This window comes from Molothrus ater, chromosome Z, assembly GCF_012460135.2.
Source record: "Molothrus ater isolate BHLD 08-10-18 breed brown headed cowbird chromosome Z, BPBGC_Mater_1.1, whole genome shotgun sequence".
NCBI classification, from domain to species: Eukaryota; Metazoa; Chordata; class Aves; order Passeriformes; family Icteridae; genus Molothrus; species Molothrus ater.
This window is the reverse complement of record NC_050511.2, coordinates 59,622,940-59,646,353: the sequence shown is the minus strand read 5'-3', so window position 1 is coordinate 59,646,353 and position 23,414 is coordinate 59,622,940. Positions and strand designations below refer to the sequence as shown.

At 36.6% G+C, this 23,414-nt stretch overlaps 1 protein-coding gene across 1 annotated transcript in view; it reads right to left on the bottom strand.

Moving 5' to 3' along the window:
• Positions 1-23,414, bottom strand: part of ADGRV1 (adhesion G protein-coupled receptor V1) — a 287,213-nt gene that overhangs the window by 29,382 nt on the left and 234,417 nt on the right. The window contains exons 89-90 of the mRNA XM_036402940.2: positions 16,157-16,314; positions 4,448-4,569 (exon numbers count right to left, since the gene is read on the bottom strand). Coding sequence (XP_036258833.1) covers positions 4,448-4,569; positions 16,157-16,314 — 280 coding nt within the window. The remainder of the gene's footprint in view (positions 1-4,447; positions 4,570-16,156; positions 16,315-23,414) is intronic.

Sequence of the window (23,414 nt, the reverse complement as noted above, 5' to 3'; positions counted from 1 at the left end):
TATGTGGTATTTTTTAAAATTTATTTCTCCTTCTAAAATTGTGTCATCTTGATTTCTCTTAGTATATTTTCTATTGTTTCATTATAATATTTCAGGTTTTTTTTGTTGTTTTGGGTTTTTTTTCCAACATACTAGTTTTCTTTGATATCTTATCTCCCTTTCTACTCAAGCTAGCCTTTCCTCCCATTCTCGCTTGCCACAGTTATTTTAATTATTTTAATTAATTTGTTTAATTAATGAAGTTTGGTTAATCTCATCTTCTCCAGTCAATGTCAGGTTTGGATGTGCACCCGTTCACTTGTTTTCTGTATTCCCATATTTCTTGTTAAAGGCTTTTCAGGTATTTGTACCCAAATGTCTGAATTTTCTCTTATTGCAATCTACTAAAAATAAGCTGACTTCTGGAACTTTTTGCAAAATTTATCTCTAAACTGAGATATTGCGTTAGGCAAGTCAGGCCATTTGCCCAGTTTGGAAAACTACCAGTCCGCTCTTCCACATTTTTCCTGTGTTTCTTGGGAAGAAGTACTTTGCAAGTAACACTGATGCTTATTACATGGACATGAGATGTCGAGTATGCTCAAACACAGAACAGGCAGACATTTAACCCTTATCTGCATCATCTAAAAAAACCACAAAAGGAATTTTTGAATGCCGTCACTAATAATGGATTACCTACCAGTTGTCATTTATTTTTTTCCCTGATATTCCTGAAAAATAGATGTTTTATACTGTTGGTGGGTAATATCACAGTATTTCATAAGAGTAAGGTTTCAATTCAAAATTACTTATTGAAAAATTAAACTAATTAAATTATTGCTAAGAGAGGGGAGTGTTGGGACTTATTGCAAGGAAACTGTGACTGGGGTAGCTGTGGCATACCTAATGACTTGTAGTTTACAGTGTAGATATATTCTTAAGTTATAGAGGATGGAAGTGTGTAGTGCAGTGTGCCAGCAATATAGCCAAAGAAATATCTAGATTATACTAAGAAAATCAGCTGCAGAGAATAGCCTAGGAATGGACCTGAAGTCCTTTTTTGACCCTTTTACAAACAACAGGAAGAGATCCAACCACTGCCCTGAACTTTAGATCCATTGAATGCAAATAGGCCTCTGTTGATGTCAGCTATACAAATCATAAACATTCTCCTAACTACAGGAAAAACATGGTGATCATTTAGATGGGTATAGTGCATGCAAAAGAGCTTGAGAAATTTCAAATATTTGAGAGGCGTACTCAAGATAGCAGCTTATTCTTTCACTCCTGACCCCAGATAAACATGTATCTTGTGAATAAATCGAATAAATCCACAATGACAATTGTAAGTTAAGAAGAGAGGTAAATATTTTTTCTGTTTCACAAGGCTTATCATGCCAGAGCAATGGAGTTTCTGCATCCCAGATGCTGTCTGGATAGGAAAATTAGGTGCAGACTGCTAAGGAATTCAAAATACCCAACACACTTCTTTTTCTTTCATGGTTTTCTAAATGTTTTTATTTTGTAAATCAGCCATTGCCCTCTCACTTGCATGTTTACTCCTGAAGTTACAGGGAAATGGTTACTTTCCTCTCCATGTACTAGAATAGTTCCTACTATAAACTTGTCACTGATGGGAACCATTTCCTGCAGGAAGTTCTTGGAAACAATTTGTACTGAGTGGATGACTTTTCAAGCAAGTGCATTCCCTGGGAAATGCATGTCATAGGGCTAAACAAACACAATGGATTATATTCAGCGTCCTTTCAATCTCTTGTGTTGAATCTATTTGAATATCCAACACATTTTAATGGATCACGTTCTGCTTCTTTACACAGTCCATAGCTCCTGGACAGCTGGGAACCAGGCATCTACTTCCTGTAATCTATTTCATCTCCTCTTTCCTGTCATGAAAAAAACTCTTAAAGAGCAATGAATTGCTTTCCAGCTGAAACAGGGCTTGTTGTGTAACAGAAATGCTCACCAATAAATGGTAAACCCACCTTTTATTGTAAAAAACAGCCTTGTTTTAACAATCATCAATTCTGAGAGCTGACAAAGACACGAGAATAAGATGCCAACAGAATGCATGACAAAGACAGGTAGTTTCTACTGCTATCATTGTGAAAATGTGTTATCCACTATTGAGTCCCACTTCCTTTCCCAGTCACAGACAGATTGGCTGAGATTAAATCTTCAAAGGACATTGGACATGACTGTTCATGAGCTGGATACACATGGCTCTGCATAGCCTCTGGGTCAGAACGACTCTCAGCAGGAAGTGTGTACTCCCCAGGACCAGCCCCTCATCAGTAGGAACATGGTCTAAAAGTCCTCTCTGAAGCTGCACCTGCCTACAGCAAAACCTTCAGTAATAAAAAATACCTTATTCAGTATTAAAAAAATACCTTATTCAGTATTGTTTATACATAATTTTGTTCTACATAAAGACTTTGCATGCTGATATTTTCTCTGACTTAGTTTGATCTGATTATTTGATGAATAGCATAGATTAAAGAAATTTACAGGCTTTTCACCTTGTTCCTTCCCTGTTTTTCATTTCATGCTGTATGTCTGATCACTTGAATTACACATTAGTTTTTCCATTTCTTGACTAGATAAATCTTAACTTTAAAAGAATAGAATGGTCCATATGGGATGGGTATTTAAAGTGTGGGGGCATTCCAGGAGATATTTTTAAAGCTTCTTTTACTATAGAGATTTACAAAGCACTGAATACAATCATCTACTAAAACAAACAAATTTAAAAACTGTAGTACTGTGAAAGAGCTACTCTATTTTTTTAACTTCTCCCAGGGTACGCAGCACCAAAAAACTGTTTTCCTTTTAAGTATTTGGTAGCTTTATACTTAAAAAAGCAGTTAGGAAATAGTTATAAAATGTAATGGATACTGTTCTATTACATTTTACATGACAAAAAATCCAACAAAGGATAAAAATCCACTTGTAATGCATGGTGTATAAGTTATTAAGCTCCTCATAGTTGAAAATAAAGTTCTTCTTTACTACTGTTTGAGTTGGAGCTCCAGTCATGCATGTTTTAGTTTAAAATAATAAGCAGGAAGAGACTATGCATTTGAAATGTTTTTACCCTCTTTGAATAAAGAAAAAAATTATTATATAGTTCAGGTTTTACTGATTCTCTTGGGCTAGAAAGAAAAAAAGTAAAAGGTTTCTTTTCTTGATGTGGAAGATCAGTATTGACATAATGTGAATAAAGATGCTGTATTAACTTCTTCAGGTCTGTTGAAATATACAGTTATTTCCCAGATATTAGTTATGATCATTAAGGCAAGATTCCAAAAGAGACCACATCTACTGGTGAAGCAGAGCAGAAGTACATATTGATATGTCTATATATATATAATAATTAAACAACAATATATACAGAAAAATCAAATATATTTCTGGGAGAATAAAGTACATTTTTTTATTATTGAAAAAAATATTTCTGAGATGTAATTTTAAAATTATTTTAACACTGCCTAAGGAAACACCCACGTTTTCAATATAAAATAAATACATTTTGTGAAAATATGCCTTTTTACTTAATTTTTATTTGATGGGGTATAAAGGTTTTTAATATTGGGAAATAAAAGTTGTCACAGAGGTTTCTATTCTAAAAAAATAAGAATGGCATATTTGAGTCCAGAAGTACTTGTCCTCGAAAGATTTTTATATATAAATTTAAATCTCCTGCTAATTTCACTGTTTCCTGACATCAGAGGTATTTTCCCATCTGTGATATAATAACCATTATTCTAGAAATAATTCAGCAATTAGCAGTATGGTATCAAATGCAGTGCTGCAATGCATTGGTTTCTCTATCCAAACACTTATACGGGTAAAATTTTGGAAAGAGCTATTTATATTTTTTTTATTATTAATGATGAACATTTAGTATTTATTTTTCCTTTTTCAATAAAAGTTATTTGCTATATGAGAAAAGCCAAGCCTCAAGGCTCACCTCTTACAATGGAAAAAGATTCTGTCTTATGCCTTTAGAATTTAAAATATTTGTGTGGTTTTTATTATTATTATTGTTGTTTTTATTATTATTATTATCATCATTACTATCATTATTATTAGTATTAACATCTACAGAAAATTGAAATAGCGATTTTGCAAAGGCTGCAGGTACTTCAGTTTTACTGGTATTATTATCTCAGTAACATTTACATACAGAAGCAAGTAGTTTTCTTTCTGAGTGTATTAGCTATGAAATGAAATCTATGTAATTATAGTGCTATTGTTTAAAAATAATGAATCCCTTGCTTTAATATGCATTCCATATGTCTGTTTGAGAAGTAAACAGAATGCGCACTTCCACACTGTGACAGTGAGTTACTGGATGATGTTCAGCTGGTGAAGCCAAAATGACAAATGTGAGTGAAGAAAACACCCCTAGGTCAGCAAGAAGACCAAAGGACCAGATGCTGGCTCTTACCTGCAGGCTGTTGAAGATGATGAAGAAGACTAACATCCAGAGTTGTCGGTAAGCCATGTGCAGTCCTCCCCACAGCCAGGTGATGGAAATCAGGGCAAAGAGGTACAAGACCAAGGGGATCTCTGCAAACCACAAACACAGAGTTTCAGCTGCTGTGCCCTTGGAAAAAACACTTTTTAAAGAATTACTGACACAGAACATAGTTTTGTTGTGTGTGGCTAACCTTGGAGCTTGTTCTCCAGTGGTGGGCAGCCCTTGTCCTGCTCTAGCTGGGTCGCAGTCTCAGGGCTTTTGTGACCCCACCTGGGATCAGAAGACCAGCAGAAGGATGTCTGGGAGGTATGAGGGGCAGAATGAGCACAGCCCAGCTCAACAAACCAAGTGGTGGGAAGAGCACACATGAAGTCAAAAAATATGTTGAACTTTGGAAAAGAATAGAAGAACTTTTGGCAAGCTCTAGAAATTTTGAGAGAAAATTGATTTCTAAGAATTGAGAGGAAAGGGAAAGGAAGGAAAGTATTATGGTGTGTTGGTTTTGCATGACTTGATTTTTTTTGGGGAGGGAAGACGCCAGCCACAGAAGTAATTTTTCCTGTGGGAAGCTGGTAGACGCTTTCTCTATGCCTGGCAAAGTCAATTGCGGGCTGGGTCTAAAAATAGGCATGCTGATAAGTCAATTAAAGTAGTTGGTAATGCCTCTGTGATTACATACTTAAGAAGGAAAAAAAAAATACATGCAATTCCTCTTCCTTCTTCTCCTCCCAGGGTGGCAAGGTGGCCACTGGGGGCCTTCCCAGTGTGACTGGGATCATGTGGCCAGGGCTATCTCAGCACAGTCCACAGCAAACTGTGCTTGCTTGGCTGTTTTAACTAGCCATGCTGAGGGCATAAGGACAGAGGCAGCAGCAGCAGCTGCTCCTTTCAGTGCCCCACATGAAGAGAGGTGCTGAACAGAGCTGGCACTGCGGCGGTTGGTGCCACCTGCGCTGTGCTGGCAAGGACCACATGGCCAGCAGCAAAAGTCATGACAAGCAATTCCCCAATGCAGAGCTTGGATGGGATCAACCCTGTAAGAATCTTTCAACTCACAGAACTTGATAACAACCAAATCTACGGACCCCAATTCTTTCCTATGTCAGAGAAAAGGAAAAGGTGAAGACACATGAGAGCAACATGGGGACACCAAGGTCAGCGAAAGGACAGAGGAGCAGGAGGTACTCCAGGCATCAGAGCTGAGATTCTTCTACAAGTCATGGTAAGGACTATAACAAAACGTTTCCCTGTAATTTGTGAAGTACATGTGGGGATGCAGAGGTGCACTCACAGCCTGTGAGAAAAGGTGTTCATGCTGGACCATGTGGAAGCTGAAAAGCTGTAATCTAGTGGGAAACTTGAAGAAAGAGAGAAGACCCTTGCTTCCAGAGATAGAGAAAGAGAGTCCTTGCTTTCAAACTAGACAGCTCATCCTTAAAAAAACTACATTCCATGAACTAATGACCATGCAAACGGTTGTGGGAAGACTGCTTTGCCCGTGGGAGGTATTCACTTACAGCAGGTCGGGCGGGACTGCTACTCCTGAAAATTAGAACCACGTTAGAGAAGTTACAAAGAACTGTTTCCTGTGAGAAGGACCCCACAACATAACAGAAGAGACTCTTCTTCCTAAGCAAACTGAAGATTTTTTAAAAATAACAGATGGAATAAAAAAATTACTAAAAAACCTGTTTTGTCTCCCTGCACTGTCAGTGGGAAGGAAGGAAGAGTGGGAGTGGGGTGGAGAAAGGGTGTTCTAAGGGTTTATTTAGTTTGCATTCTCCTCTTTTAATTTTTTTTTTATATTTTTTTCCTTTTGTCTTTTAAGTTTTGAACCTATTTTGCCCTTAAAGTGTTTCCTCCTAATCCTTATCTCACACCATAAGCCTTTTGGGTTTTTTCTTTCCCCCTCCTCTGCTCAATTATAACAGAGGACAATGAGTGAATGGTTTTTCATGGCTGCCTGGCATCTAGCCAGTGCCAAACCATGACACATGGTTACATAAGTGGTCCCAGCTCTGGCCACTTACAGGGTTGTAGGAAATGATAAGAATAGCTTATTCTTTGATTTGTTGTTATTTTCCTTTTCAAGTCAAACATAAGACATCAGACCCCAAAAAACTTACAGTGACAACTTCCTCTCAGCCCAAGAGACCCACAAGATAGACTTTGAACCAGTTAACTTCATTCATCTTCAAAAATATGTGCAGAATCTGTCCTTAAGGATGCACACATTCTCCATTTTATGTTCTCCACTGTATTTACAGCATAAAAGATTTAGGGAATGCTGGCAGGAAGATGTCTGCCTGGACAAAGTTTGCAATAAGGAAAACAAAAGTAAGTTTTTGCCCCCACATGTTCCCCAGAAACTGAAAAGAGCCAGCCCCTGTGTTACCATATTTGCAGCAGAATTCAAAGTCCATGTTTGCCAGGTCTGCACACTGCTTGGCCAGACACTGCCCCTCTCCACATTAGTTATGAAGCATCAACAAAAAGTGGGTATGTGTTTTTACAGGCATTGCTCCAGAAACAGCAGTTTGGGAGCCCTTTAGCCATTTTTTTTAATATTGCACAAATAGTAAGGGCCTTCTGAATGTAGGCAATACCCCACATCATACAGACATAACATTTTCACAAGAAAAACTGTAAAGATACTGGCTTTTTGCCACATACTGAATATTGGTACAGTTCTGTTCTTTTTTTTCCTCATTGCTAACAATTGCCTAGTTATCAGTATTGCAAAGAGCTAATACAGAGTTGAAACTGTGGCATCATTTAAAGCCTTGGATCTTCAAGTTCTGTATACCCATTTGTTAGATTTTGATCCAACAAAAGCTCAATAATTAGAGCAAACATATCAGAAAAAAACCACAAATTCTTTTAAGTTCGTAAAATCAGAATTGCACAAAGAAAGAGAATGCTAATAAATAGTCTTGATATGGACCAAAATAGTATAATTATTCGTAGTTTTCTTCATACGAATATAAAACAAATAATCCACTCCCAAAGAAATCCCAAAGGGTTATTCTGAGCAGATGAACCTTCCCTGATATGACTTTTACTCTAAGTCCAAGTGAGTTATCTACTAAGGATAAACCTTCGTGGATAAGACTTATGATGTGGAGAAGTCAGCTCAAAATTACGGTGATGTAACTGAGACACAGACAAGCAATTCTGTTGGGTATTATATAATCCAATCATGCTGGTCCCCATTTTTGGTATACTTATCAGACTGTTTTATAATACCAGAAGTGATGGAAGATTTTATTTAAGCAACAGGTAGTCCACACCCTCCTTAAATACATACAAATGTATATATGCATGCATATATCATTGTCCTGACTGTTCCTGACTTTCCTTGAAATATGTCCCTGTTTCCTTACTATAAGCTTAAGAAACACTGACAGCATTGACAAATTCAATACAGATAAATGCAGTTTATGTAGCTCTAGTTGCAGCTTGTTAGAGCTTGAAAACTTACCATAGTCCAGCTTGATATTTAACTTGGTGAAATTTCATTCATTCAATTTACCAAACAACTAGAAGTGTCCCCTGTTAGTCACTCCTTCATTGTTGAGAAAAGATAATTTCCTTGTTAATCTGTAAAATTAATTTTCTGTTTGGAGGGCTGCAGTACAGTAATAAATTATTAAGGGTAATAAAATTGTAGTTTACTACAGTAGGAGAGTCCTTAGAGTAAACACAAGATTTTGTAAGTGATTCACACAAAAACAATGTGAGAGAAACTTTCAAATTCTCAAATTGTGAGAATTTGAAAGATAGGCTGTAGTATTTTCATTATGAGTTTGGATTAGATTACAAAACTCATAATCCAGGGAAAATATGAGGATGTTGGAAAAACTCAGTCACCTCATCAAGAACCTAAAAGGAACTGTACTGGGTATATAAAAAGTTTGTCTGGCCTTGCTTTTAAGAAGGGCCAAGAAAGTTGGATGGATATAATACTTCTCCCAGCAATTCTCCCATTTACAACTCAGGCGCTTCCCTAACCGGACACAGGGCTTTTTTCCCCATTTAGTAATCTTCAGGGGACTTTTCTTTCACAAAATCATACTGAACTTCTTAAGTTCAGAAGAATTATCCGAAGAATAAGGAACACTACAGTAACATCATAAGATTCAGGTAATAAAATGCCAGATTGCCCAGCTGAAAAAGCTGTGAGCCTTGTGTTTGTTGTTTGGTTTCCTTATAGTAGAAACAAGAAGAAACAATAGGAAACAAAACATGAAACATTTCCGAACAGTTATGATGTCACCTACACTGTTTTTAAGTTTGCAACAAACGAAACCCTTACAAATCTTTATTTCTGAAATAAACCTCACAAAGAAGAGGAAGACTGGTGAAGTTTAAAGTTTCATTCTCTGTTGCATTCTAAGGTATCAGGAGATGTCTCTGTTCATTGCAGGGAGGTTTGACTAGATGACCTTTAAAAGGCCCTTCCAACCCAAGCCATTCTATGATTCCATGGTTTGCAATGACCTACCAAGAAAAATAATTTCATGATCTCCTATGTCTACACCCAAACCTACTGCAACCTAAGCAGGCTGCTTACTGATGTCCACAAAGAAGTTCAACCCCCTAGGACTGTGGTTCCAGTGAGCCAGGGCACACTTCTTCAGAAATAAGAACTGCAGCACTTGTCACACTTCTGTGCCTGAAAGGATTGGACAAGTGGTGATAGATACTAAATTTTAGAACATGGGATGAACCTGCCTAAAAAAAGAGAAAAAATATTTTTCACTACCAATTGTATCCTGTCCATCAACTCCCTTTGTATGCATGAAACACCTCTTTTGGAAATCATGGGAAGGGGATATCTGACAGCCTCTGTGACTGAGAACACTAAGAGCCATGTGGCCTCTTGGTAGTCCAAGACTGGGAGGACAAGCAGCATTGAAGAATAAAGAAGTGGAAGCAACTGTGAAGATGAAAAAGTAGATGAGGAGGAGCCTTGCACCATGACGCACTGTCATACTTTCAATGGCTCACCTAACGGCATGTTGAAGATTGAGATGGATTCAAATACAGGAGTGTAACTTCACTAATGAAGTGACAGTTCCTATGCTTAACCTCTCATCCCTGTATAGTGCCTATTGATTATGAATTAATAGTTTGATGCTGTCTACTACAACCTACTTTACCAGGCAGAGAGGAAGCAACAGAAAACCTCCTGTACAATTTCAGGCAGTGACTGCTCATGGTGCATAGTGAAAAATTATTGGAAAATGCCTTCCTGTTAAAAGGGGCTTTTTTCTTTAAAGTGAGGAAATGGGCAAGCACTTAGAACATCTACTAAGTGAATTACCAACAATTCACTTAAACAAAGGCATCAAAACAGAAGTCCTTCCTTCCTTCCTTCCTTCCTTCCTTCCTTCCTTCCTTCCTTCCTTCCTTCCTTCCTTCCTTCCTTCCTTCCTTCCTTCCTTCCTTCCTTCCTTCCTTCCTTCCTTCCTTCCTTCCTTCCTTCCTTCCTTCCTTCCTTCCTTCCTTCCTTCCTTCCTTCCTTCCTTCCTTCCTTCCTTCCTTCCTTCCTTCCTTCCTTCCTTCCTTCCTTCCTTCCTTCCTTCCTTCCTTCCTTCCTTCCTTCCTTCCTTCCTTCCTTCCTTCCTTCCTTCCTTCCTTCCTTCCTTCCTTCCTTCCTTCCTTCCTTCCTTCCTTCCTTCCTTCCTTCCTTCCTTCCTTCCTTCCTTCCTTCCTTCCTTCCTTCCTTCCTTCCTTCCTTCCTTCCTTCCTTCCTTCCTTCCTTCCTTCCTTCCTTCCTTCCTTCCTTCCTTCCTTCCTTCCTTCCTTCCTTCCTTCCTTCCTTCCTTCCTTCCTTCCTTCCTTCCTTCCTTCCTTCCTTCCTTCCTTCCTTCCTTCCTTCCCTGATATTAGACAGAACAACAAGTCTGAGCAATGAAAAATGTTAAACTAAATATAAATTAAGAAAACTGAAAATTATTAAATAATATTAATGCTTTGATGATATTGCAGAATATGTCTTTGCAGAAAATATCTATATGATTTAACTGTGGAAAATAAAGCATGAACTGTGCCTTCATAATGTATTGAAATTTCTGTATTTTCACCACCGTGTTGGTCCATATTATTTTCTTTTCCCATTTTCTTTATTCTTTTTAATAAATAAGAAATTCAATAAAAGAGGCAATTGAATAATACAGCTTTAATTGTATTCTGAGTTTACATATAAATATTTACTATGTGTCCTCTCCTTAGGCTGGCTGTTAAACTGCAACTGATAATGCAACCTTAATAGCTTTTAACAGTTTTTAGCTAAACATGAAGATCTACTGCAAAACCTGAAAGATCTTTATAAACTTTTTTTCCCAGAAGACTGGGGAGAGTGTGCTGCTTCACAGAATTTCAACAATTCTTGGGAGACCTAAATTAGTAAAATATTTACAGGCTATTGCTTAAGAAGTCACCAGTTAAACTTAGCAATGTAAATATAAAAATGTCACAACAACATTTTTTTAAAATAAGCTTGAAAAACAGTGTTCCAAGTCCTGCTGGCTTGGTTTTCAATTGTTTTTGACAGCTGCAGTAAAAAAAAGGGGGGTTTAGTAACAGGATTTTGTGGCCAAAATAAAAAACAAAACAAAACAAACAAATCAGGTTCCTCTCATAAAGTTCAAAGAGGGAAATATACCACCAAGAAAATGCAATCAATGAATCATAACAAAACCACTGAATCCTCACTGGGAATGTTAAATGTGCAGAATTTAACAGTACCAGATACTGAAGACAAGAAAACTAATAGATCCATGTCCATGAAATTGAACTGGAAAAAAATGTTCATTGATAGTTTGTAGAAGTAGGAAGTAAAAAATGTGCCAAAATATTTTGTTCATTAATATTTTTTGATCTGCTGATCCTTGTAACAAGGAAAATTTTGAAATTAAAGTATACTTTCTAAAAGAAAAGCACATGTTCCATTAAGTATAACAAATACATCACTACTTCAAAATCATAAAAGACTAGCCTCTCAAACCTTTGCACTAAATCTCAGGGTTTTGGCAAACTTTCACACACAACTTTAAGACACCTTGTTTATAATAAAAGGGGAAAAATAGGGCCTTTTATCATAGCTTATGCTATTACTGTTATGCAGGGAACATGGCACATCCCAGAAAAGTAGCAAATCAACAGAATAAAGAAAAATATAATCCTACTTATTTCCACATAAAATTATTGAAATGCACACTTGCAAAATATTAAATGAGTGCTAAAATTGCAACTGTGCAGTTACAACTCATGGATGTGAGCTTGCTTCTGCAGACTTCTTCGAAGGAAAAAAGCTAATTTAGACATGTGAAGCATATTGCAAGCAATCTAAATTACACGAGTGAAGAGGATACATTTATGTTATTACCTTATTCAGATCTTAGTTCTTTATTTCAGCTTCTAATTATTTCAGCTTGTGCATTTTGTCCTAATAGAATTTGTAAAAAATCTCAAAGGCAAAGATTTGTTTTTCTCCTAACCACAAAAAAGAAAAGCTCCTGGAGCATTATGAAAACTAAAATATTATATACAGTGTGTGTGCTGAGTACTGTGAATGCATATAACTCTGTTGGTGTAGGCAGACTATTTAGCATGTTCTGTTGTGACTAGGAATTGCAAACTGCTAACACATTAAATGTATCTGGAGACTGGAACTAGATGATCTTTAAACTCCCTTCCAACCCAAACGATTCTACGATTTCATATTGAAGAAATGTATATGAAGGAAGATGAAAGTAGGAGTTAAAGTTTTGCAAGTAAATATCTAAGGCATTATTCATGCAGTTCTATTTTGACAACATGAAGTTTTAATCTTTACCTTAATTCTGGCACTTTTGCAATTATGGTATCTGATTCAGGTAAGTTGTACTGCATATTTATAAGCAGGGCATGCCAGTGAAAATTATGTAAGTTCAAGATTCACTCAATAAATGAAGCTTATCTATTTACAATTATCGGGGGGGAACATTCAAGTTGTTCCGTTACATTTTTAAATCTTTTTTTGAAATTAGGAAAGGTTAGCAAACAGAAAACAAAACAATTTATATTGGATTGCTGTCCTGTTACTATTCATTTTCTGTATTTGCATATTAGGACCTGTCACTAGTGGGTTTTCACAGGGCTCCATCCTCAGCCCTGCACTCTTTAACATCTTTATTAATGACTTAGACACAGGACTGGAAGGAACACTAAGCAAGGTCACAGATAATACAAATGTGGGAGGATCTGTTGACTCTTGAAGGCAGGGAGGCCCTGCAGAGAGACCTCAGCCAGCCACAGGAGTGGGCACAGGAATGGGCAATCACCAGCCACAAGTTCAGTAAAGGAAAGTGCCAGATTCTGCACTGGGGTGGGGCAACCCTGGATGGATGGACAGACAGATTGGGGAATGAGATGCTGAAAAGCATGCCATGGAAAGGGATCCGGGTTCTTGGTCAAATACAAGCAGAATATGAGTCACCAGTGCCCTGGCAGCCAGGAGGGCCAACAGTGTCCTGTGATGCAAACTTAAATATTAGTTAGCCCAAAGGCTGTTTATCCAATGAATGCTCTGACTTGGCTCCTGTCAAGGCTAATTTTTGAGAAGGTAGTTTCTATATATAGGAGGACAGTCAGCCAACAGAACATGTTTGCTGAAAGGCTGGCAAACAGAATCAGTACAAAGTGAGGACTCTTTTTAAGCAAACTCAATGCCTACTTCTGAATGACTACAGAGATAGAGCTAGCATTCCTTGAAAATCATCTTTCCCAGTTTTTTCAGCCTTTCACACTTTTCTTTCCAATATTCACTTTTGAGAAGGAAAAGATGACTGCTCTAAGAGATAACTAATTCTTGACTCTCCCACTGCCCTTTCTTGAGCCCTCTACTGTCAAGGAAAATTCTCTGAGCTAAGTAAACTATATCCATCACCATGCAAACCAACATGACCAGTAACAGAAATTCTGGAACAGTAAAAAAGAGCATGAGAGGGCAAACTCAATGCTGCTGCAGACAGGGTAATGAGAAGTGTGCATATTGCTCAAATTAAGAATTGGCTAACCTATTTACTTGTTTTTATTCTACACTAAAACCTTCATTTTATCATATTCTTTTACAGTGATAACCTAGTCACAGTAAAGAGTATAAACACTTTCTAGGAAGATCACAGACCGCTGCCAAAGGAATTGGCACCAATTACTAAAAGAGATTTTTTCTCAGCTAGCTGTCTATAGCATAGTTGGGCTAGGGTATTTTCTTGAAACTACCAGAATAAGGTACAAGAGATAAGAATTTACTTAAGGGTACCTAGGAATAATATAGAGGGCTAGGAAGAATATATGCATGACAGAAAAGGAGGTACAATTAAAAAAGGGCATTGTAGAAATAAAAGTAATAGACCTTCCAATTATACCCTATCGTTTTCCAAGAAAATATTTATCTGTCTAGAAACAGATCATCTTTGCAGCTACCAAATGTTTTCTTTTAAGCATGTACAGTGAAACCCAGCATTGTTATTCTGCTCTCGGGAAAGAAAAAATACACAGGATTCTCCTTTAGTGTGGGTAGTAACAAACTCTGCTCATAGGAGAGAAAAAAGTAGTAAACCACCATGCTACTACCTAAGTTCAGCAAGATGTTTTACAGCATTTACAGAATTTATTCCAATAGCTGTAGAAGAACAACATGATGGCTGTCTATAATGGAGTGGATGTATTAGTAGAAAAGGGAAGAGCAACTGATGTCTTCTGTCCTGAATTCTCTAAGGCATAGATAAACTGTTGCTTGGTGGCTCCACCTTTCCTCTGGTTTTGGATGAAACAGAGAGATGGGATATTCATATTTTATGGCATATTTATTGTCAAAAGAAAACAGACAAGATACTGTATGTCTGTGCAACTTAAGGAGGCAACATTACGAAAAGACTTTCCTAACACATAGTGTCTTGTAAGTCAGAACTTGGTGCAGGTATAATTGAAGACCTCTTCTATGTTTCAAAAGTAAAATATCATCATGAAACTGACTGCAGATAAATTTACTGATGTGAAAAATGTTGTTTCCCAAAGCATCCATTTATGTGGCTACAATAACAGGAGCAGCAGCAGCTCCCAGGAATTTTGTAAGAAAATGGAGTCAGCTGAGTGAATGTCAAGATTCAAGATTTATAAGTGATACTAGGCCTTACCACTGCAAACTGCCTTTCACTAAGTCTTACAAGCACAATATACCCAGAAGACATTAAAAACTGTGTAAATATACTACCAATACCTTTAATTTCAGAAGACAAATATTCAGTCAAAAAAGGCAGAGATCCTAGTCAACAGTTCGTACTGTGATATGTAGTTATAGGTAATGTTCCAAACTGCAGAAATCACCATATTTTCTCTCTAGAAGGTTAAATCATAAACACAGCTACATAGAGTCCTCTTATACAATTACAGCCACCATAATTGCAGGACACAGCTTGTTTTTCTCTCTAAAACAGCCCATCTCCAACCTGCTCTCACTGTCACCATATGCAGTATTTCATTTGTGCTTACAAAAGCTCTTTGGTAGCAAAACAGCAGTTTGCCTTGCAGGTGCACAATTACAATTTCATTATAAATAAATTAACTGAAAGATTGACAAGAGGAACCACCTCTGTGCGTTTATATCAGAGAGAAATTAAAGAGTGCAACTAAGGTCTTGGATATCATCAGACCTTATCTGAATTCATACAGACCTTAGTCAAGCTAACATTGCGTCATTAAAAAGGACAGAAATATTTGCAGAAATGTTCAGATTGTACATACTTAATATTTATTATAATTTTCTCAAGAAAGGAATATATCTTTGTACCCCAAATATCAAAAGATTATTTGCATTAGGTTTTAAAGCCCTTTTTTTTTTACAAAATACTATAAAGAGAATAGAAATATTCTAAGCTTCCCACAGAGTGTCCTATTATTATTAAATATTGGTCTAAACTACCACAACTTTATTTTGGGAACATTGTAGTTGAAATTGTTCTGATAGAGGAGGGTGACTGAAACTTCCTGTTTTGCACAAGACAGATTTTTCCTTTCAAGCACGTTTTAGTTGCAAGTAGCATAGGAAATATCAAAACAGAGGCATTAACTCCAAATATTCCAGGGCACAGAGCACCTCTGCTTGGCTTCACAGCCACAAAATATACAGCAAAACACAATGACCCAAAGCTGTGCCCATCACAAAGCTGTGCCCATCACCTGGGTTTGAGCAGGAAGTACAGCCTGCATCCATAGGTGATCATGCTCTGCAAGTGGGAATCACTGCACCTGAGCAGCCCCAGCCCTCCCTGGGATAGGTTGTTCAGTATCTCCAGCCAAAATCTAGCATGGGGACACAGTGATCCAAAGCAGTGCTTTGTTTTATTTCTGGTCTTCTCTTTAAGTAGACTAGACTTAGTCACAAAGCCAGTGATACTAATTTCTTGTTCTAGGTTTTACATATTTTTAACCTCCTCAGACAGTTAAGCATCTGCATAGCTTTGATCATCAAAGTACTTTCACAGACATCAAAGCGACATTAGCAGGCGTAATCTTAAAGTAAGTGCGTAGGTATCTACTGAACCATGGTTTCAGGTGGGGTTCTCCGAACTGGCAAGAACAGTCCCTACCATTCAAAGGTACAATTTTTTTGCTGACAAATCATACCTGCTGCATTTGTTCTTCCTCTGAAAATATCATCATACGCCTTCCATTGAGGAGTCACCTGATAGGCATGGATGAACACCACAAAAACCACCACCAGGCACATTAATGGCACCAGAGCAGCAGTGAAGAGAGCAGCATAGACATTTGGAATGAAACACCTGATGGAAAAAAATGGAAAAAAAATGCTATTGATAAGCATAAGAGACACCTTGAAAGGCCACAAGTAGAATACAGAAACAAATATTTATGAAAAAGGATGTGCTTTACAAACCACAAATTCTTTAACTCTGTTCCCAGAGTAGCCTTGATAAGTTCCTTTCTGTTCCCTTCTGTTCCTTTCTGTTGGGTCTTATCTCATCATTATATCTTAAGAAGTATAGCTTTTGCTCTTCCAGTATGCATGTTATATTTAGCTTAACCAATTTTGAAAAAAATTAAACTTGAAATGAAAAATATTGTATTTTAACAAACTACATGCTTCTATATTCATTTAAAGTGATCATTCTTAGTCACCAATTTCTAAAACAACATTATGAAATTTTCTATACTTAGCTCCTGAAAGCACAAATTAAGTTTTGAAAAAGATATTTTTAAAATAAATGAACAAGTCCTAAAGACAACATAACTTTTCCTTCTCAAGTCATTTGCTCACAGAAACCAAATTTCACTCCCTCCTCCTTTTTTTCCCCCAGTTGTTCAGTCTCTCCTTGCCCTTTTCATTTATTTAAGTTATAATTATTTTTAAAGATGTGTCAAGAATATTAATTATCCCTGAAAGAGTCAAATTATCCATATGTAATGATGACTTGAACAAAAAGGAGATGATAGTTAAAGAGGGCTCTAGGAGTGTGAGAGATCAAGGTTTTCTGTGCTCTCCCTGGAGACCAGTATGGGCTTTACAGCCACTGACCCACTCTACAGATGACGCACAACAGAGCAGCCCAAGGGATGGCGCAGGAGTCAGTATGTCTTGAGATTATGTGACCACTGCCAACCCTACTGAGAGGGTGTAACTTACAGCCTTTCTGTTTCTTAGATCAGCACATCTAAGCAAGCTTAGCACTGATGCTGATATATGTCTGAGAGAGGCCTAGGTACATGTTTCACTGACATACCTGATTGGATAAACCTTCTGGGTTTGTTTAGCTGTACTTTCATATACTGCCATAAAGTCAAGATTGCATCCTGTGTTGTGTCTTTCAGAACAGCAGTCATGCATACTCAGTGAATCCCAAAAATAATTTCCAGTACAATCTAGATACCTTTCACAGCTCTCTGCAGAATCTAGAGGCTCAGTCAGACACCAAGCTTAGATATCATCTGATAACATAACTGAACATGCATTAGGGAAAGTAGGAACTTTGCATCGTAATTCAAAGTGTTTGTTCCTTTCCTCATAGAAGAGATACTTCAGTCCTTTGCTCATCTTGGTGGCCTTCACTGGACCTTGTACAGTCTGTCCACATCCCTTTTGTACTGAGAAGACCAGAACTGAACCCAGCACTCCAGCTGTGACTTCATGAGTGCTAAGCAGAGGGCCAGGATCATCCCCCTTGACCTGCTCTCAACATGGTTGATATGGAGCACAACATCCCATCCATTTAATCTTTCTAATTTTAATTATTTCTTAGGTATGAAAGTTATTTTTTTCCCCAAATATATTCTTGAGTTGGCACAACTAGCACTAAGAAATGAAATCATATCACTACAACCTATGCTGCATTTAATGATTATCCTGAAGGCAAGAATCTTAGCACAAGAATAATCCTCTATAAAATCATATTTAGGTTCTCAAATCTGTATTTTTTTCAACTTGATGAATTTTTGTTTTTCAAAGATAATATGCACTCCAAAAATCTACCAGAGTTTTTGAAACTTTATTGTGATCACTCCTTTATATTCACTTTAAAAAAGCTGTATAAAAATGAAAACCTACAAAGATGAATCACTTTTACAAATAACCTTTGGTACTTGCTCCAAAAAATATACTGGAATACACAAAGCCATATTAATCTTCAAAGCTTACTTTGAATTTTTTTTCTTGAAGCAATGGTGTGCAGGTCAATGACAACCACATCATCCTGTAAGATTGATTCATATATAGTCATGTGATGATATATGTTGACAGATATATTTTATTATAGAAATCATATGGGATAACATTATAGGGACCAGCTGCAATTATTTATTGTACTTAATACTGGGGACACAGATATTATTCCATTACTGTGACACGTCTGTCTCATGAAACTACTGTGTATTGCATATTCCTAGCACTGGATAGAAATATTAGAAAAATACCCCAAAATATCAGCTAAGTTGATGTTTCAGAACACAACTGCTCTACTTTAAAAAGCCCCACAAGACTGATGTAGAAGCTTAAAAATCTACATAATTATAAACCTTATTTGTCTGAAGAGCATTATTTCCTGCAGTAATTTCCTTTCCTAGCTTTCCAGAAAGTTCCTTTTTTCTTTATTTTTTAAGGCCCTGGATTTCTTTAAGTATTTCGTTTTGTTTGTTTTGAATTTGAGTGATAGCAAAAAAACCAACTAAACAACCAACAAACCAACCAACCAACCAATCAAAAAAATCTATCCACTGAAATACTACCTTCTGCAAGAGAGAAAAAAAAAAACCAACCAACCAACCAACCAAAAAAAAAAAAAAGCCAACAGGAAACCAGCACTTTTAGCTTCTTCAGTTCTCATTTTATCATAGAGATAGCATGACTTCCTTGTAACACTTCCTTTTATCAAAATTTATTTTTTCCCCTCACCCTTTTGAGAATTTTTGATCCCAGCTTAGGTCTCTTCTAGTATTGGAAAGAAAGCTATTTAGCTTTTGTCCCAAGCTGCCATAAGTCCTGCCCCTCTTGACTATTGTTATCTGACTGGAGGGCTCAACTTTGGTTCTGTGCTGACTACTTTGTTTTGATCATTGACTTTGTTGATGTCTAATTTTGTTTGGATTGCTATAAATTTCTCTGTTAATTTTGTGAGAGGACTTAAAGAATGCAATTCTATGTCTCAAAACACTGTTCCTATGAGAAAAGCCATCAACGGGAACTTGAGATAAGTACCTTTTTATAGAAAGCTGATAACAAAAACTGATGGAACATTTTTTAACTGGCCCCCATAATTGCTTGTATTTTCAGTTTACCAATTTTTGTGATTTGTTTGTGTTTTAATTGAAGGAACTCATTGGGAGACCAAATATTAGTAAGATTACATAAGGAAAAACACTGAATGTTTTATTACTTTGATTTTTGCCAAGTTTGTCTTTGTAAAAAGACAAACTAAAAAAATAAATGGTGTGGGAAAAGCTTTTACTTTTATCTCATGCATATATTCTTTTATTTCTACCAGCTGAGAATTAGAAAATTCTACCAAATTTAGCATGAGAGTTGGTTCAAGAATTTATGCATATTGGAATCATGCAAACATGTATTAACCTTGCAAGTTCTGCCCCGGAAGGCTTTTATATATCTTTTATATATCTTTATATGACTTGGCATAATTTTTCAGGAACATCAGAAGAATTAATAAGTAACCTAAACAATCTTAACAAAACAAAAGAGAATATGACATAGGAAATAATTGAGTCTCCCTTCCTAAATTAGAATGATGGACAGCCATGGACTAAAAATAGCTCATGGATAAAATTCAGAAATGCCTTTTACCACCTATCAAGACCTGTTACTGTTTTTGAAAATACTTGTATTCTCACATTAATATGCCGGATCTACTGTTAGGTTTTCTAGCATGATTATTTTAACCTCACCTCACTTCTTTTATCTATTCCAATCAATATAGTAACTACAGTACACTGTGGAACACACATGCTTCCAACTCGTGGGTGCAATTTCCTGCAGTAGTAATTGCAAAGGAATGTAATGAGAGCAATTTTCCCACTGAAAATAAAATTTAAAAAAACAATAATAACAAAAAAAGAGAGAAAAAAACAACTAAATTTGAAAGGAAAATCATTTCACTTATGACTCCATCAACAGTAGCCACAGCTTTTGTTTTGTGTCAAAATTAAATCACAACAGAGCTTTAATCTATCCTCTGGAGAACTGAGTATAGGCTCAATTTGAAGATGTGTTTGTCTGAAAACCTTTTGATATAAGAATCTATTTTTTTATATTAGAACTTTTCATATTTTGTATGAGAACTTTGTGTGCTAAAACTTAATTTCTCATGGTGTGTAGAATTACCCAGTGGGACAGGAATGTGGGTCCCTTCCAAGTCAGAATATTCTGTAATTCTGTCATTACTAACAAAATTTCTCCAGCTATATGCTGATGTGGTTGAGAAAGAACCCTATTTTGAAGCCTTTAAAGTACATGAAGACACATCCTCAACAAACCCATTCACACTTGTTTCAGTGTGCAAAGGTAATCATCAATTGTGCTGCGAGACCTGGTCATCCCCTTGAGTCTTGGCTGACTGAGAAAATACCTGTCATAATACGTAACGTGTATTTGTTTGGGATACCCCTGTAGGGAATTTAAACATCAACACTTGCTGTGTAATTCTATGGCTAATTTCAAGCCCCAAATGTACCTGATAAACAGATGCACTTGCAAGACAAGCCACTGTGGTACAGCACTTGGATCAGTCTAGGGATATTCTGATGAAAAGTGACCAACCCTAACTCCGCATGCTGGTCTAACGAGCAAGATAGTAGTCTCATCCATTTGCCCAAATTGTGTATTTCACTATTCATCAGCAGGAAGGACATGACAGGAATTTAATTCTCCTGAACAAAGATAAGAATGGATCAGTAGTATATGTGCCCCAGATATAGTGGGACAAAAGATAGGTTTTAGGTTTAAGATAGTTTTTCCACAGCATCAGCGGGTCTTAGGAAATGTTATGTGGCAGGTACATGCCTTCAGTAATGGACCAGATACGACCAGATATTAACTTGCAATTCTAACAAGTGTCAAAAATGGCTTTACAAAGTCAGTTGGCGTTAGATATGTTACTATTAAAAGAACAAGGGGTATATGGAATGTTAAATCTTATAGAAACTGAATGCACTATTGCCATTCGCGATATCATCAATTGAAAAAGCTGAGCCACAGAAATGTCTGAGATCAGAACTTTTTCAATCACTCTAACCCTAAGATTGGCTTCAAGAAATTAGCCCCAATACCTGGCTAAGATCCATATTCTAATAGTTGGGAGTCAGATATTGGGAGTTGTGTCTATTGAGAATTGGGTTGATGATTGCAGTTGGATTTGTATATTTAATTATTTGAACAGCTGTTGTACATTTTATGATTACTGTCATTATTATTTCTGTTGCTTCTGTCTTTTCTCTTTGTCTTTTCTGTGTATGCACCACCCTCGTGAAAAATACAAACTGAGGAAAAGTCCCTGGAATTCAGTATTTGAGGCATGGGGTGGTGTGAGGGCTTAAAGAATGCAGTCACCTAGCCCAGGACACTGTCTCCAGAAGACAAGACACGACAATGGAATTTGAGATAAGCACAGATGGCAAAACAGGAAGACATTAACACCAGGCCTAACGAAGGTGAAGATCTGGAATTAGCATACCAGGCAAAATTCTGATGTACAGACTGTGGGGACATAAGACTTTTCTGGACAAAAACAAAAAACCACACAGTGAAAACTGTGAGAAAGGATCCACATGTCAGCCGAAGTTGTGGAAACTGCATCTAGGCCCCATGGATACCCCAAACTCGGACTGTATAAAAGTGGTACCTCCAGGCGAGCAACAGGGAGACCCCCACCACTGAAGACCAGGGTGTAGAAGGACCAGTGGGGTGCTGCAGGAATCCATGTGGTGAATATATTTTCATCTTCTGCTTAATTTCTCGCTCTATTTCTTTCCTCCCCTATCCCTCCCACTTTCCTCTTCTTTCCTATGTCTCTACCTCACATTTACTGTTAAATTTAATCTTTACTACTGACTTCAGCATGTGGTCTCGTTAACACCTTGATTTGGCCAGAAGTATCTTATAATCAGATCATAACACTTTGACATTAAGATATTCCCATTGGTTTCTCTTGCCCTACTCCTATCTAAACTCATTCAATTTCATTGTCTTCAAGACTTCACCTTGTATCCTCCCAGTCTCTTATTTCATGCATGGTATACTTTAAACAGTACTTTATTTCCATCTCAATTGTTTCTAACCGAACAGAACAGAACATAAAGCATATTTTCAAAAGCTCTTTGTATGTCTGTATCCGGGAAAGTTCTCTTCTATGAAAGAGGCTAAAAATAAAGTTAGAAAGAATTGTCTGTAGTATGCTTCTTCTCCAAGGTATAATTCTATACTCATATGTAATTACTTGTTAATCATTTTACAACTGGAAAAAACATAATATTGAAACTAAGCAGCTATTTTTCTTGCAATACAAATCAATAAGACATTTAATTCATATGTTGCTTTTTTCAGGCCTAGAATGATGAGAAATAGCTTTAGTATATAAAATAGTGTTCTCATTGATGACTACTGCAGGTGTTCATTTCATTTAAATTGCTACTTTCAAATACAACACAGAAAGATTAGGGGAAATTAAGACACATCTTTCCCCTTGGTAAAGATGTAACTTCAGAAAATCATATACATTTAAATCTATAAATTGATAAAAATTACCTCACTTATTGGCCAGCCAGAATCAGTGTTTTACCTTGATTTTCCTTTTTCCCCCCTCAAATCTATTTAAGCAGATTCTTCTCAAGGGGATGAAGCATGTTATCTGACACTTCAATTGTTTTTGTAAAGTCTTCTGTGATCTCTTAAAATATCACAATTCCTAAAATCTGGAGAGGTCTTTCAGCTACATATGATATGAGAAGGCCATTCCTTCTCTTTGTTTTCCCTAATACTTTTAAAGGAAACACAAGAAACAATTGATAACATGTATACTGGAACTACTGTTAGCACAATTACATAATTAATATTAAAAATGGAAAACAAAAATAAATAACAAGCGACATTGCTAAGGAAATAACAATTGTTAAAAAACTGAAGGACTAACATTTTTGTCCCCTTCTGAGCAAAAAATATTTACAATTGTAAAATTTTAAATTTGCTCAATGTGATAAGAACAGTTTAATTCCATTACTGCATTGCCTTGAATTGAATTCCACGGACAACCTCTTTTGACTGTATCTTGAAACTATAAAAGGCTAAATGTGACAAAAAATTACAAGTGTCCTTATCTATCAAATATCTGGTGTTCTGAGACATTGACCTTTATAGCAAATCATTTTA